Raw genomic sequence first — 13,378 nt, 5'->3', positions numbered from 1 at the left:
ACTGATTAATATTCCCTCCACGTATACTATACACAGTTGTTTTAGAATTTAATGAATGTAATATACGCAACTGAATATGTTGACACAGTTTTCAATCGCACGCTGAATTAATATTTTAACAAAATCACATATTATCATTTATTCCACAAAGTACGGTTAATTTAATGATAATTCCATGCTGAATTATATATATTTTAAATGCATAAACTGTAAAATTACAAGAACACTGCGTACACAGACATTGAAGAATTATCGTTGCCGGGAATGTTGATCAATGAAACTTAAATTTCTGGCTTAAAGATTTTGAGAAAGGAAATTATAGCGATTTACGACTCGATAAAAATAGAATGCAACCTTATTAGACAACTTAATTATGGAGTTTCAAAACGAGACACATATCGCCATGCTCAAAACGCCTTCCAATCGGTTCGAAATTGAAGTTCACTGAGCGTTGGCAGTTCAAAATATTCCCTTTATCGATTCGTTACTCGGAGCGATAAACCTTATCTGCTTTTCACATCAATTCTTTCAATTAGGATGCCTTCACGAGGGTCGATTCGATAAGGATCTAAGTTTGAACTTTCTACTGAAACCAAAATAGACCACAGTTAACGACGAACGCCATAATTTGGTACATAATTGGTTCATGCTCGAATATTTCTAAAAGTAGAAACAGGTAACGAAAAATCCGATTTTAAGATAGATTATTGCCTAGTGCTATTATATTCAAGAGGTAAGTCAACCAATGATCCCAAATCGTCTTCAACACAGTCATCCCAAATAAAAGTCTTGGGAAATGAAAGAGAAAGTAAGTCTAGTTACCCTCAATAGGACGAGTAAAATTCAAAGTCGGCGTTATACAATGATAAGTAACTTTACGAGTCAGAAGTTTTGGTCCTAATCTAATTAAATTATTATAATAGGCTATACTTCTTGATTATGATTCAATACACTTGGAAATCGGGTTCATAATGGAACTCCTCCAGATATAGGATGGGTGCCAGGGAGGCCACAACCACACACACGGAGGAGAGAGAAATTTTCTTAAATCCTGATTTCGGTATTTTCTCATTTTTATTCACAAATAAACTTGTACATGAAGACTCGAATTGGAAGTGACCCGAGCCCCTCACGATCTCGAAAGGGGGATGCTCATTTATGTGTCTGAATACCATAGACCACAAACAGTAATCAACCCGAGGGTCGGTTTGGTAAGTGGTGGTAGAGTTCTCCCATTACTACCCAGTACACATCAGGGAAGGGGGGCCAGTTTCTTTCCCTGTGCCGATTAGGGTTTCTCAGGATGATCTGGTACCCGAAAAATTACCCAGCTTGGGGGGAGCTGCAGGTGCCCAGAGGGGTCTCCTGGGAATCGAACCCGGCCCCTCCGTTCAGTAGTCCAACGCTCTAACCCTGGGCTACCGAGACCCCGTATGAATACCGAACGACAAATAAATACCGAAGAAATGAACATGCTCCGGTGCGCAGGTGACATCACAGTGTAAATTGAAACGCGAGAGGGCCTGCATCCAACTCTGAATGCTATGGACCAACTACTTCAAGAATATAATATGAGCATCAACACGAAGAAAACTGAAATCCTTAAGTGTGAAAGAGAGAAGCTGACGACAGATATCACAATTCGAAAAGTGAAAGTAAAGAAAGCATTCACCTACCTATGAAGCAGTATAACTTGGGAAAGCCGAAGTTCGATCGACATTAAGCGAAGAATGGATCAAGCTAATAAGGCGTTCATGAAGAAGAGATAATTACTGTGTTAAAACAACCTGAGGTTGCAAACAAGGAAGCACTTCGTCAAAACTTGAATGACGAACGAGGAAGTATACATGTAGAAGAGGAGAAGAGGAGAGGATCACATGGAGAATTCTAAGGCAAAAGAGGCCTGGATTGATTGGGCACACCTTGAGGCGTAATGGATTAGTTAGAAGGGATAATTGAGGCGAACATTGAAGGGAAGGTCCCGTAAGGAAGACCAAGGGACAAGTACATAGGAACAATTTTAAAGGAAACTGTCAGGGAGTGAGGGAATTGACAATGAATAATGAAGAATGGAGGACTGCAGTAAACCAATCTTAGGATCGAACTACTGATGATGATGCCGATATCGAATGAAACTGTTTAAGAGTCTAAGGTAGGTAGATGGCTCTCAGGAAAGTAGCATTTCTGTATAAATTACACCCAAACCGGTTTAATCATAAATATATTAAGGACTTTTACCTCCGGAATAATTATGCCCGAATTTTAAATTTCAAAACGATACGTTTTTTGTATCCAAGTTATGATTACAATCATCTAATAAGGTACTATGTGACATGTTCGACGTAGAATAAGATAAAACGGGCTTCATTTAACGAGTGCGCTCTCCCACTGGCGAATGATCACCTCAAAAAATATTATCTCAAAATGATTTAAGATGTTGATTCCGCAGGACGGAAGGAGAAGAGACGTGCTAGGAGTGCCGCGCAATTAAACCAGAAAACGTTTTTCTTTCGTTTTCGCCATCGTGAAAATAATGAAAATATAAGTGAAACGTCTCCGTCAAATTTTGCAACCGTCAACAAAATCAGAGAATAGAGACGCTGATTGTAAGAAGCCTAGTCTTGTGTCAAAGGAGCGGAGGACACTCGCAGGACATTTATTTCGAGCTGCGTAAGTTCAATGTGAAACTTTATTCGAGTCGACTGAAACCGTGGTACAAGTGTGGTTACAACACTTTCAAGGAGGAGGAAGGCAGAGCAAAAGGAATGCCAAGGGCTGGGTCGGCTGGTTGGGTTGGACTGGTTGCAGAGCGGTGAGGAGGGAGTGGGAGGGGGTAAAGGAGGGGAGGAGGGTCGGCCCACTGCTTAATTTTAATTCATTAAAGCGGCCCTACTCAACCGGCGTGTCACGCACCCACGGCGGATGCGTCGCCAGATAGACAGGACTCCTCTAATGGCAATTCATCACGAATTCTACTTTGGCAATATTTAAGGATCATCGCTTTCATTTCGTCGCGAGCCTTGAATATCTAGCAAATGAGTGCCCAAGTTTTCACAGTTAATTTAAAAGTTTAAGACCTTCGATTAGATTCGATTAATTGAATGCAAGGCCTGGCAATTTGCTAGCACGGAATGATTCATTGAATGAGAATAGAATAATTTCCACATCAAGTCTCGCGGCGCAGAGAGCGAAGGACCCTATAGTACCCGCAATTTTCTCGATCTTAATCGGATGTAAACTGAGCATTAATTAATGGTATATTTACTGGTAAGCATATCACAATACTTTTTACTGATCGTAACAAGCATTTAATTCATGAAACGAATACCCGAAATGTTACCCGAACTTGTGAGGGTTATATGGAAGACGATAGCCTATTGGGAGTACCTTTCTATTACGGCTACCTTTCCTGTACCACTCGTGATTATTCATATTCAGCGCAGGCACCTAATTATTATCAGCGATGCTTAAATCGCCGACAACATAACCATACGCGTCGGAGTGTAACCATAGGCACGTATTTCAATTTCCGGCATCGGGCTTTGGTCAGGGAATGGCGAGTCGTGATCATCATGAACATATGCTCATCAACCTATCCGGAGACAGACAAACATTGAGATGTTTTCCTCTTAAATACTCCCCACTCATAAAATTTCGCCTCATTTTACCCCTTAACCTTATTTTGAATCCTCTAGATGAGACTGACATCCTTCAAAACTTTTATAATGGAAGGAAACTCCCGAAAGAAAAATCGAACGAATTTAAGACGCTGAAGAAGAATGAAATTGATAAGATTTGAGAGACATTGAGAAAAACAACATGGCATCGAATTAATGAACGAAACAAGGTGAGCTCGGAAGCTTATCTTCGGAGAGTGAAGTCGTAATGAAGCTGGGGATGCTCACGCACTTATGGGAACGGACATGGCAGACGTAAACATGAACGATCATCGCCGTGATAGGAAAATGATTGCAAACGGGTGGATCGCGAAAAGGCCATTTGGGGAACAGAAAGTACTTTCGGTGCTGCCGACTGTAAACGGTATGCACGTCTCATCAACATCATCGTCTAGCGCCTGAAAGCAAAGGGGTCCCAGGCGACTGGACTGCGGCGGTGGCACGTCTCTCCTGCCTCTTCCGCCCCTCCCGACCGTCCCGCCTTCTTCCCCCCTCACCCGCAGCACCTCGCAGCCATTCTCCCTGCCGCCTGCCGCCACCGGAGCCGATGAGCAAGGTCAACGCGGTTTCCGAATAAACCGGTGAGGCAGCCAGCCGCCTCCAGGCGACAGAAGAGAGGCCAGCGAACCAGGCAGGCAAACGCTAATCGTTAGGCAACTGAGCTCATTAAATATCGGTGCTAACGACACTGTGCATGTATAATGCGCTCAAAAATGCATCTTCTGCATGCGTTTGTGATCATCAATCTCAATTAAAGCCCAGATATTTAACTAAACGCCACGATAAATATTAGGACTTTAAAAGGCGGAGGGCTACTGACAAAGCCTAGAGTTTTGAAAAAACTGAGTTAGAATCTAATATCACCTTCTTGGATTGGCATTGCACTTGACCATCGCGTGTTTAATATCTTTGTAAATACCACACCTTAAGCTTAAGTGAGGGAAAAGTGAAACGCACAAAAACGTGTATAGCCTGCATTAATATTCATCGTTCATTGTTTAATTTCTCATTGAGGATTAAACCAGGCCGGGAAAATAGGGCAGGTAGCAGTGGACCCGGTGTTTACCCCGGGGAAACAGCTGGTCAACAGCCCAGCCGCCATTCCCAGGTAAACATAAAAAAAAAGAGGTGGCTCGCATACACACCAGCAACATCTGGGGACACTCGACGACCTGGCGGAGCACGGTAGACGAGAGTGTCGGCGCTTCTCCTCACTTGGCATCAGTGTCATCTTCATCATGACGGACACGGAGAGCGACGGCCTCCTCCGGACCCGGAACACTCGGCGTTATCCACAGAGACGAGCGGCGGGTCGCACCACTCGCACGCACGAAAGCGGCCGGCAGGGCGGGGCACGCGTGCGATCTGGCGTGCGCTTCAGTCGTCGGTCGCGCGCCCCCGTGTCCGTACGGCATCAACAAACACTCGCCCGTCTCTCGCCTCCGCCCCGACGGATCCCCCCCCGCCAAGGAGGATTCCCGAACCCTGGGGTACGAGGCGCGCGGAGGGGGCTGGAGGAGGAGGAGGGGGGGGAACAACACTCCGTCAAGCCTTCGGATCCGTTCTTTGATCCCGACTCATTTGCGGCGGGAAAGGGATGGAGCCCCGGCACACACGACCCAACGGACCCCGAGGGGGGCGGGGGCTAAATGATGCCGCGTGGGGTCGCGGGTCGCGAAGGGATGCACTCAGGTGCGCAGACAGATTTCCTGGACGAGAGAGGAGGGCAGGGGGTGCCTCTCATGTCAACTCCTCCGATAACGACGCACACGACGCCGGGACGGAGACGCAGAAGGAGCGCGCGCCGCCGGTTCGATGCCCAGTGGCGCCCCCGTCGCAATCCACCGCCCAATCACCCGCTCCCCTTGCCCTACGCACACTTCAAATCGTCTGAAAGCCTCTTGATTTATCGAGGGAGCGGTAATGTGACACGCTGAGCGTAATCCACACCCCTCTATCTCTTTCTCTCTCTCTCCCCCAGGGTCGCTCCGCGGTTACCCGGGAGTACAACACGAATCGCTCGCTACGTCCCGACCCACACAACCCTCAATCGTCAAAGCACCCGCGAACCTTCCTTTCAATTGAACTCCAGCGCCAAAAAGGAGAGCGCTCGTTGGGACGGGAGGTGGAAACGGCTCTGGTAGGAAGACCGTTCGGCCGACCACCTCTTCGACTCGAAAGGTTCTCCGTGTCGGTCCGAAAGGGCGTCGCGACGACTACACCGAGATGCGAAAGGACGACGACCGCAGTCGGTCGGGAGGGGGGGGAGGGAGGGTGACGCCGCCGGCACAATAACACACTCCCGAGAGAAGCGTCGAGGGAGTGCCCGGATGAGGGGGGGTGGCGGCGGTTGATCGCCCTCTAGTCCCAGGTGGGAGGCCACCGGCGGAATGGGCGTCCGGAAACCAACAGCGAGCGGTCTTGGGTAGACGGCGCCGGCTCGCCCGTATGTCGTGGGTGCCGGGGAGGTGTGCGTTTTCTGCCTCGGAGAGCAAAGCACTTTCCCTACTTCTCCTTCGGCCGTGCAGTCGCACGCCAGGCGAGGGCAGCTGGGACACGGGCGGACGGACCGACAGAGAGCGAGCGACAACCACACACACACACACGCACCTCACTCCGTCGTTCCCTACCGGGAGTGGGACTGCGACTGAGCGAGGGACAGGGAGAGAGAGCGATGACGGTGGGAGGGAGCAGGGAAACCCTGGCGCAAAGCCGTAACGATTGAGGAAGAGAGACAAAGGGGGAACGGGGGCGGGAGGGGACCACGGAGGCGGAGAGGGGAAGGAAGGATGGGAGGGAAAGGGGAGGTACTGAGAGTGACGTAGCCACTGACATCTCGCGGCCGACGCTAAGAACTCTCTCCCACCGGTGGTGGCAACATTCCAGGTCAAACGAACAGGACTACAATTTTGCATGTGCAATCTCGACCAAAAGTAATTCCATTAACCAAATTAATTCGCTTTCACAGAGAAGCCGGCGGGATTTAAAACTCGGTTCTGGGTGTATGGGAAACATAAAATCGAGCCGAGAGTACTTTACAATGCCATTCGTCATTGAATATTTCATGAACTTAACAATTTTTTTTAATTCTTATAATATCACTGAAGACATATAACACGCTGGACTCACCGGTAAAGTAATACTGGGAATACTGGTAAAGTAATTCCCCCATGAATATTTTGTTTCTCGGAGGCCCCAAAGATAGAGATAGGAGAAGAAAACATTCCAATTTTTAGAAATTCTAAATGTTTAGGCAAGAAACTGTTGAGTTATGAAACCTGAACTAATATTGGCAATTTTTACGTATTTTTCTTTGAGTACTAAATTATTAATAGTAGGGGGCATGCGCGAATAACTCTGCCTGTATATTCAGGGTGGTATATAGCAAAATGTGTGCAAATGATGCTGGTGTATAACTAACAGAATATCGGAAAACATGGAATATCACTTATTTTACTAAAGTCCTTAGAAAACAGCATAGAGCGTGTAATACTGTGTATGTATATATATACATAAAGAGTCTCACTTGAAGAAGGCATCGGAGAAGGCCGAAAGCTTGAACAATTTACCGTGTGAGTGTCCTTTTAAATGTTGTTATTTTATTTGTGTTCTATTGTGACGTCCCACTATTATGCTGCTCGTGTGAGTGTTTCCGTATAATCGATATATATATATATATATATATATATATATATATATATATATATATATATATATATATATATATATATATATATATAGAAATAGCTTTGACGATTTTTTTCCATCGTAGAATTAACAATTCACTTTTCAATGTTCCACAACAGTTTATCAGCACTATACTTATTACCTACCTTATTATAGTTATAAGGGTTCCATTATCAAGTTGTCCACCCTTATATATGCTCATTGTCTGTAATTAATTAAGGTAAGGTGAATGGAGGGAGATGCCCGTCGTCTAACTACCTGTATGCCCATGTGTCCATACCCATCTCCAATTTAAAATTAGAATTATATTTCACATTTGATTGAAGGTTTCCAGCGTAACTTTATTGAAATGATTCATATTGGATATGGAAAAATAGTAACTCTGTGATTCCACAGAAAATGTATTGCGATACGACACGGTTTCGACGATAAACCTCCTTAAGTTCAAAGACCCGAAGATGATGTTGAACGTCCAAACCCGGGTCGTATCATAACAAATTTTCTGTGGAATCACAAAGTTACTATTTTTTCATTTTAAATTAGATTTTCACAATACGTTTTGCAGACAATAATGATTATGATAAAGGTTTGATTTTTTAGATCTTTAGAACGTAATTTGAATTGCGAGAAAATAGACTTGAGAATGTCAATGTTACCTGCTAAAATCAAAGTGGCAGCCATTGGTGTAAGTTTCCGTTAATGGGTGGGCTCACACACAGGTTAACAGAATTATGCCTCAGCATAGGGCTAATATATATTCCCTGTATAATCCCGCAACAGCGGAAATGATGCCGATTGACAGCAAAGACAATTTTGATATTTTGTTAAAAGGAACGTCGCAATTGTAACGTGTGTACAGCGGGCTGTTTAAATATTTATCAAATTTATTTTGTTCTTGTATTGGTCAAACTGGTAGGAATTTGAGGGCGAGAGCAAAGGAACTTCAAAAATAACTCAGATAAAGGTGACGTATCTTCTTTATTTTTCCAAGTATTTGTTGGAATATATGTACACGAGGGATTTTAATCCTGACATAATACATTCAGAATGAGAAGGAAGTAAATTATATTTTTTGGAAATGTTTCACATTGTTAATTGTCAAAATGGCCCACTGCTAAATGACCATTTATTTTCCGTTCCTTACCCTTTGTTTTCTATTTCCCTACCTAAGGATATAGTTGAGTCAGAACATAAATTTTAACTTTGGCATTCCCTTTTGGAAATTTTTTTCCCATCTTCTCCTTTCAAGTCACCACCATTTGGGCGCTCATTTTCCCAACCCTCGCTTCCCTCACCCACCGCCTCCTATGGCCAATAGGCATGCATAAGAGAGGACACCTGATATTTGTACCTTGATAATGAAAGTTACCTGTTGAAATCATGGCCGGTCGGTTATTAATAGATAAGAGTGGAAAATTTCCAAGTAATTGGTTCATTTAAAGAATAATACTGATTTCAAAATGACCAACCAAAATAAAAATTATCCGAGGTCACTTACCAAACCTACTCTTACCTCTTACGAAAAAACCGTTGCAGATGCATTTCATATTCTGCTCAAAATTGTTTGTTTCCAAAGCACTTTTAGTGTTGCTTCAGGAATTCGAAATAATATTTTAGGCCATTACTTACAAATCGGGGATTTTGGAAGTTACTTGTAAATCAAAAACACGTACAGGAAATATGTATATGGACAAGCTAACAAAAAACTTAGGATTCATTAGAAGAGTTTTGTGGAAATGTGATGAAAAGGTTAAAGAACAAAGCTATATTTATTTCCCTCGCTAGGCTTCATTTCGAATATACTACTACTACTATATGGGGTCCTCATGAAGTTGAATTGATTGCCGAATTGGATCGCGTGCAACGGAGAGTAGCTAGATTTGTAAAAGGTTGTAATGATAAACTGAGTAGCGTGTCAAAATTATTGGAGGAGCTAGGTTAGGAATCACTCACGGAGCGAAAGTTAAATTACAGATTGAAGCTCTTATACAAGGTGAAAGGATGTCTCGATGATGTTGAAAATATACTATTTGCCACATCGTACTACAAGAGGAGAGATGATGTCAATAAATTTAGAGTGATTAAGTGTAGAACAGGTAGACTTAAGATTTCATTTTACCCACGAACGATAAGGGATTAGAATATCGTTATCCGACCACGCTACGAGAGAAAAGTATTTTCTGTCAAAATTAGTTTGGTGGGTAATCACTCCCTGTAACACACCCTAGAGGTGGCTTACAGGGTACCATGTATGATGTACGTAAATTAAATTGAAATAACTGAACTTTTGTAGCAATCCTGATGTTCTTTAATTCATAACAAAATCTCGCTTCTTGGTACGATCAATGTAAAATGACTATTTAAAATATTTTATAAATCTCTTGATAACGGCACTAAATTGTAATTAAGGATCATTTAAGTTTTCTTTTTTTGTTTTACTATCCTACGAGATCAATTTATTGCAGACACGAAATATCAAATCGCTAAATAAAGGTATCCAAAATATTAAAGAATTTCCCACTGATATTAAAAAATTAGGAACAACAATACTCATTTTGAATAAAATATTGGTGCAAAGTGTAGAATGATCTTCTTCCAGGTACGATTTTGTAATATTATGATTTATCTGGACATTTTATAAATAAAATCAAATCAAAGCATCCATGCAACCATATGATAGCAACTTGTCACACTCGGAATTAACATAAGTGAATAATGAAACCTGAAGGTCATTTAAAGTCTCACAACTTCCTTAATCAGCTGAATACATCTTCGTTCAAATACCTGTGCTCTCACATTATTGAAATTGTTATATCACTCATTCAAAGGTAGATTTGACACCCGCAGTCTGCGAAGTAGCCTCTCTCAATTAATCATAAATAGCGCACCGCAGACCTGGCAAACGAGAAAAATGCGCAGTACATGCAGTGCACCTATCCCCTGAGCAAAACCCACTTAATATTGACCTATCTCTTAAACGAAAGTTAAACATCATGAAGTGGCGTTTCACGAATTTATCGGCTTGGTCTAGGGTGTCCTGAATATTTCTGTTACCCAGAAAATAACACATCTACGGTTTACTTGTGGTCATTCAGGGGCATCACGCGGCTTCCAAAACCAGAATCCAAACGCTCTGGCCATTAGGACGCCAAAGGAGAGTGAAGAAAATTACTTAAAACACATTTCACGCTTTGGCTTTGATTAATCAACTCTTAATGGATACTCTCGATGAAAGATGACCATTTTCTTCCGAAGAGTCAAGTGGATTGCGCAACAAAGTCACATGTAGTATGCAACAAAGGGTATTTCGTATCGTCCAGAGTCAAGTAGGTACTGATTGTTCTTTGATGACCACTCGCTGTTTTCCTCGTGCGCTGTGGATTGAGGAGAGAAGGGTTTGGAGGGAGAGGCTCGGGAGGGGAAGAGGGCGTAATTAATTCACGCCTTCTATCCATCCCAAATTGATGCGAATGCCCCTCTATTTACTGTGACCTCTTGCACAACCAATTGATAAACCTCCATTACCTGTTTGCACGTCCACGCAGGAATAAAACATAACCCTGCCCTTTGCATATTTATTTGGACGAAATGATATTATTCCATATTAACACTTCAAATTGAATTGAAGTGGCGACTTTATATTCTATTTGTAAGTTTGCCGTCCATTTCATCGAATGTGTCAAATAAATATTCCGCCCTTAAATCTATATAGACACCAAATATCTAGTTTCCATCATCACATTCATAATTGATGGAAACGGGAGAAAAAGACTCACCCACTGCGAGCTTCTTCGTAATTTTTCACGCAGAGATGGTGAAACCATGGCCCGCGAGCAGAGCAATGGTGCAGCGAGAACAGTGTACTCCAAACCGCGTAAGTGTCACGAAATTGTACTCTTGGCCCAATATACTTTTACGTGCCGCTCAAAGGACAAACTTTCCAGATTATTTGGAACTGGCCCACTTATTAATTTCGACTCGTCAGGATATTGTATCAAAGATTACCCACTCCTAAATGATGTTTGAACACCTGCGGGGACCCCTTGACGAGCGATGAACATAGAAAGGCAATGAATTCAACATTCGAGTGGTGTTAAAATTTGGGCGAGCATATATAGGCCGTGAAATCTGTGGGAAAGGACATCCATCAGCAGTTCCCTCAGCCTCTGCTGTTGTTCTCCCACGTCCTCCCTCTCAGCCAGAGACGTTCCGTCTCGTGCGATGGGGTGCCGTCTCACAAGGACGGCTGCCAAACAACAGGGATTCACCTCCATATTAGAAAATTAATGTGTGGTCCGTAGATCTATGCGGTTTACCGAAGCGCCAGTCTCCGGCAAACAGTGAGCTATTAGTGGTGACATGTGTCAAACACCACGATTGGCAACCCTAAAGGGAAATTTACAACTCGGGAAAACATATTTATTGTTCTGCCACACTAGAAAGTTTGAAAACCACTGTTTTAAATGCCATGGAAACGGAAAAAATATCTTGTCAGTGGGTACTGGGGAAATTTGGCCCTGGCGACAATTTTGAAGCATTCCGAAGTTTCCACTTTTTCACATGTTGTTTAATGAATTGAAAAAATAGCACATATAACAAACTCGGAAGGTTTTTAGGAACTGGGGGAGGCAGCCTCATTGAATACAGAAGTCAATAAGAAATATTGGGGAACAATCGATAGAAAACTGGATTACATGGATTATAGAAATGTTCGAAGACGATCCGCAAGCAAGTGCCATTTGAAGGGAATTGAAGGACATATTCGATGGTTCTGTAACAAATAAGGCGCTTTGCTGCGTCACAATCGATTGCTAATAATTTATTTGAAAATAAATGAAGGCCGCATTCCCCGTCAAAATTTATAATTTGAAACGTATTACGTGTTCGAGATTAAAAATATTTCCTCCTGCAGTTAGCGAGTGGATGTTGCATCGAAGTTTATTTTGGTATGCATAACACATATTCTAATCATAGCCTAATCTATTTTAATAGTCGAGCCTAGAAATTGAGCTGAACTCCCCGTACATATTCCAATACACGACTCAATACCTTATGCACGTTTGATACCGAGAGGTCCCATGTCCGCATGCTTTTCCGTTCAAGGTATCAATTGAATCCTTGCCTGGGAACCTCAGTATCAACTGCATCCTTGCTCCTGCTCCCACGGAGTTCATGAGTTGCGGTCAGCGATATTTCATCGTCAACAAAACTAATTCATTTTCATTTCTCGACTACGACCTTTAAGTGCATCTACGGCAGGTAATCACAGAATAGCTGGCTACTTAGTCTTCCAACCACTCTTATCTGACCAGGCATTGACGTCGAAGCTTCCCAAAGTAGAGACCCTTTGCCTATGTGGGTGGTCGGGGCCTTATTTTTATCTTGGAATATATAAATTCTGAAAGCGGTGAAACGAGCTTGGAGAGTGATTTACTCGACCAGATATCGAGTCCCGTTCCACATGTTTTCCTTCTCAAAGGGCTTGGTTCGCCACGCCACTCAAGGGAGAGTTTTTCTTTAAAGTAATGCCATCCTCAGAGCAAAACCGTGAAGCTGCTGTGTTCAATATTTTCCTCCAAAAAACACCAAAGTTAGCGAGACATGAGCAGTTCCAATCGCAACGGGATTGAAACGCGCATCCAATAGATCGGAGTCCATTTGTCACACCCGAAGATTTGTTATGGCGTGCAATGGTCGAGTTTTAAAAGCACGGCATTCCTAAGGCATGGGAAATTCACTCTCTCAAGGTTGGGGGCATGGTTTGCGTTCAGCTAAAGGTAGTTCCGATACATCATCCTAGTTTGGACGCGCGCCCTTCTGTCCAGTGATCGGACCTCCTGCCCAACGAGACGGAATGCACCAGTGAATGTATATTATTCCGTCTCGTTGCCCCGGCCGGCATGTCCGCCGTGTCCTGAAGGTCATCAATAAAGTTTTAAGAGTTCCCGAAATCGGGGAAGGACTGATCGGGCCCCGAACTCTCCGCCGCACTCACGGGGAGGAGAGGGAGACCG

At 43.3% G+C, this 13,378-nt stretch overlaps 1 protein-coding gene across 2 annotated transcripts in view; it reads right to left on the bottom strand.

The window, feature by feature from the left end:
- The window catches only part of LOC139690504 (uncharacterized), a 28,115-nt gene extending 21,792 nt beyond the window's left edge, over positions 1-6,323 (bottom strand). For both annotated transcript variants that reach the window (XM_071587962.1, XM_071587963.1), the window contains exon 1: positions 4,823-6,323. In XM_071587962.1, the coding sequence (XP_071444063.1) occupies positions 4,823-4,917 (95 nt within the window). In that variant the 5' untranslated portion in view covers positions 4,918-6,323. The remainder of the gene's footprint in view (positions 1-4,822) is intronic.
- Positions 6,324-13,378: the final 7,055 nt, after the last annotated feature.

The sequence above is a fragment of the Hetaerina americana genome, unplaced genomic scaffold (assembly GCF_022747635.1).
Source record: "Hetaerina americana unplaced genomic scaffold, ioHetAmer1.1.p SCAF_3, whole genome shotgun sequence".
Lineage (NCBI taxonomy): Eukaryota > Metazoa > Arthropoda > Insecta > Odonata > Calopterygidae > Hetaerina > Hetaerina americana.
This window is presented reverse-complemented; position numbering and strand designations above follow the sequence as displayed.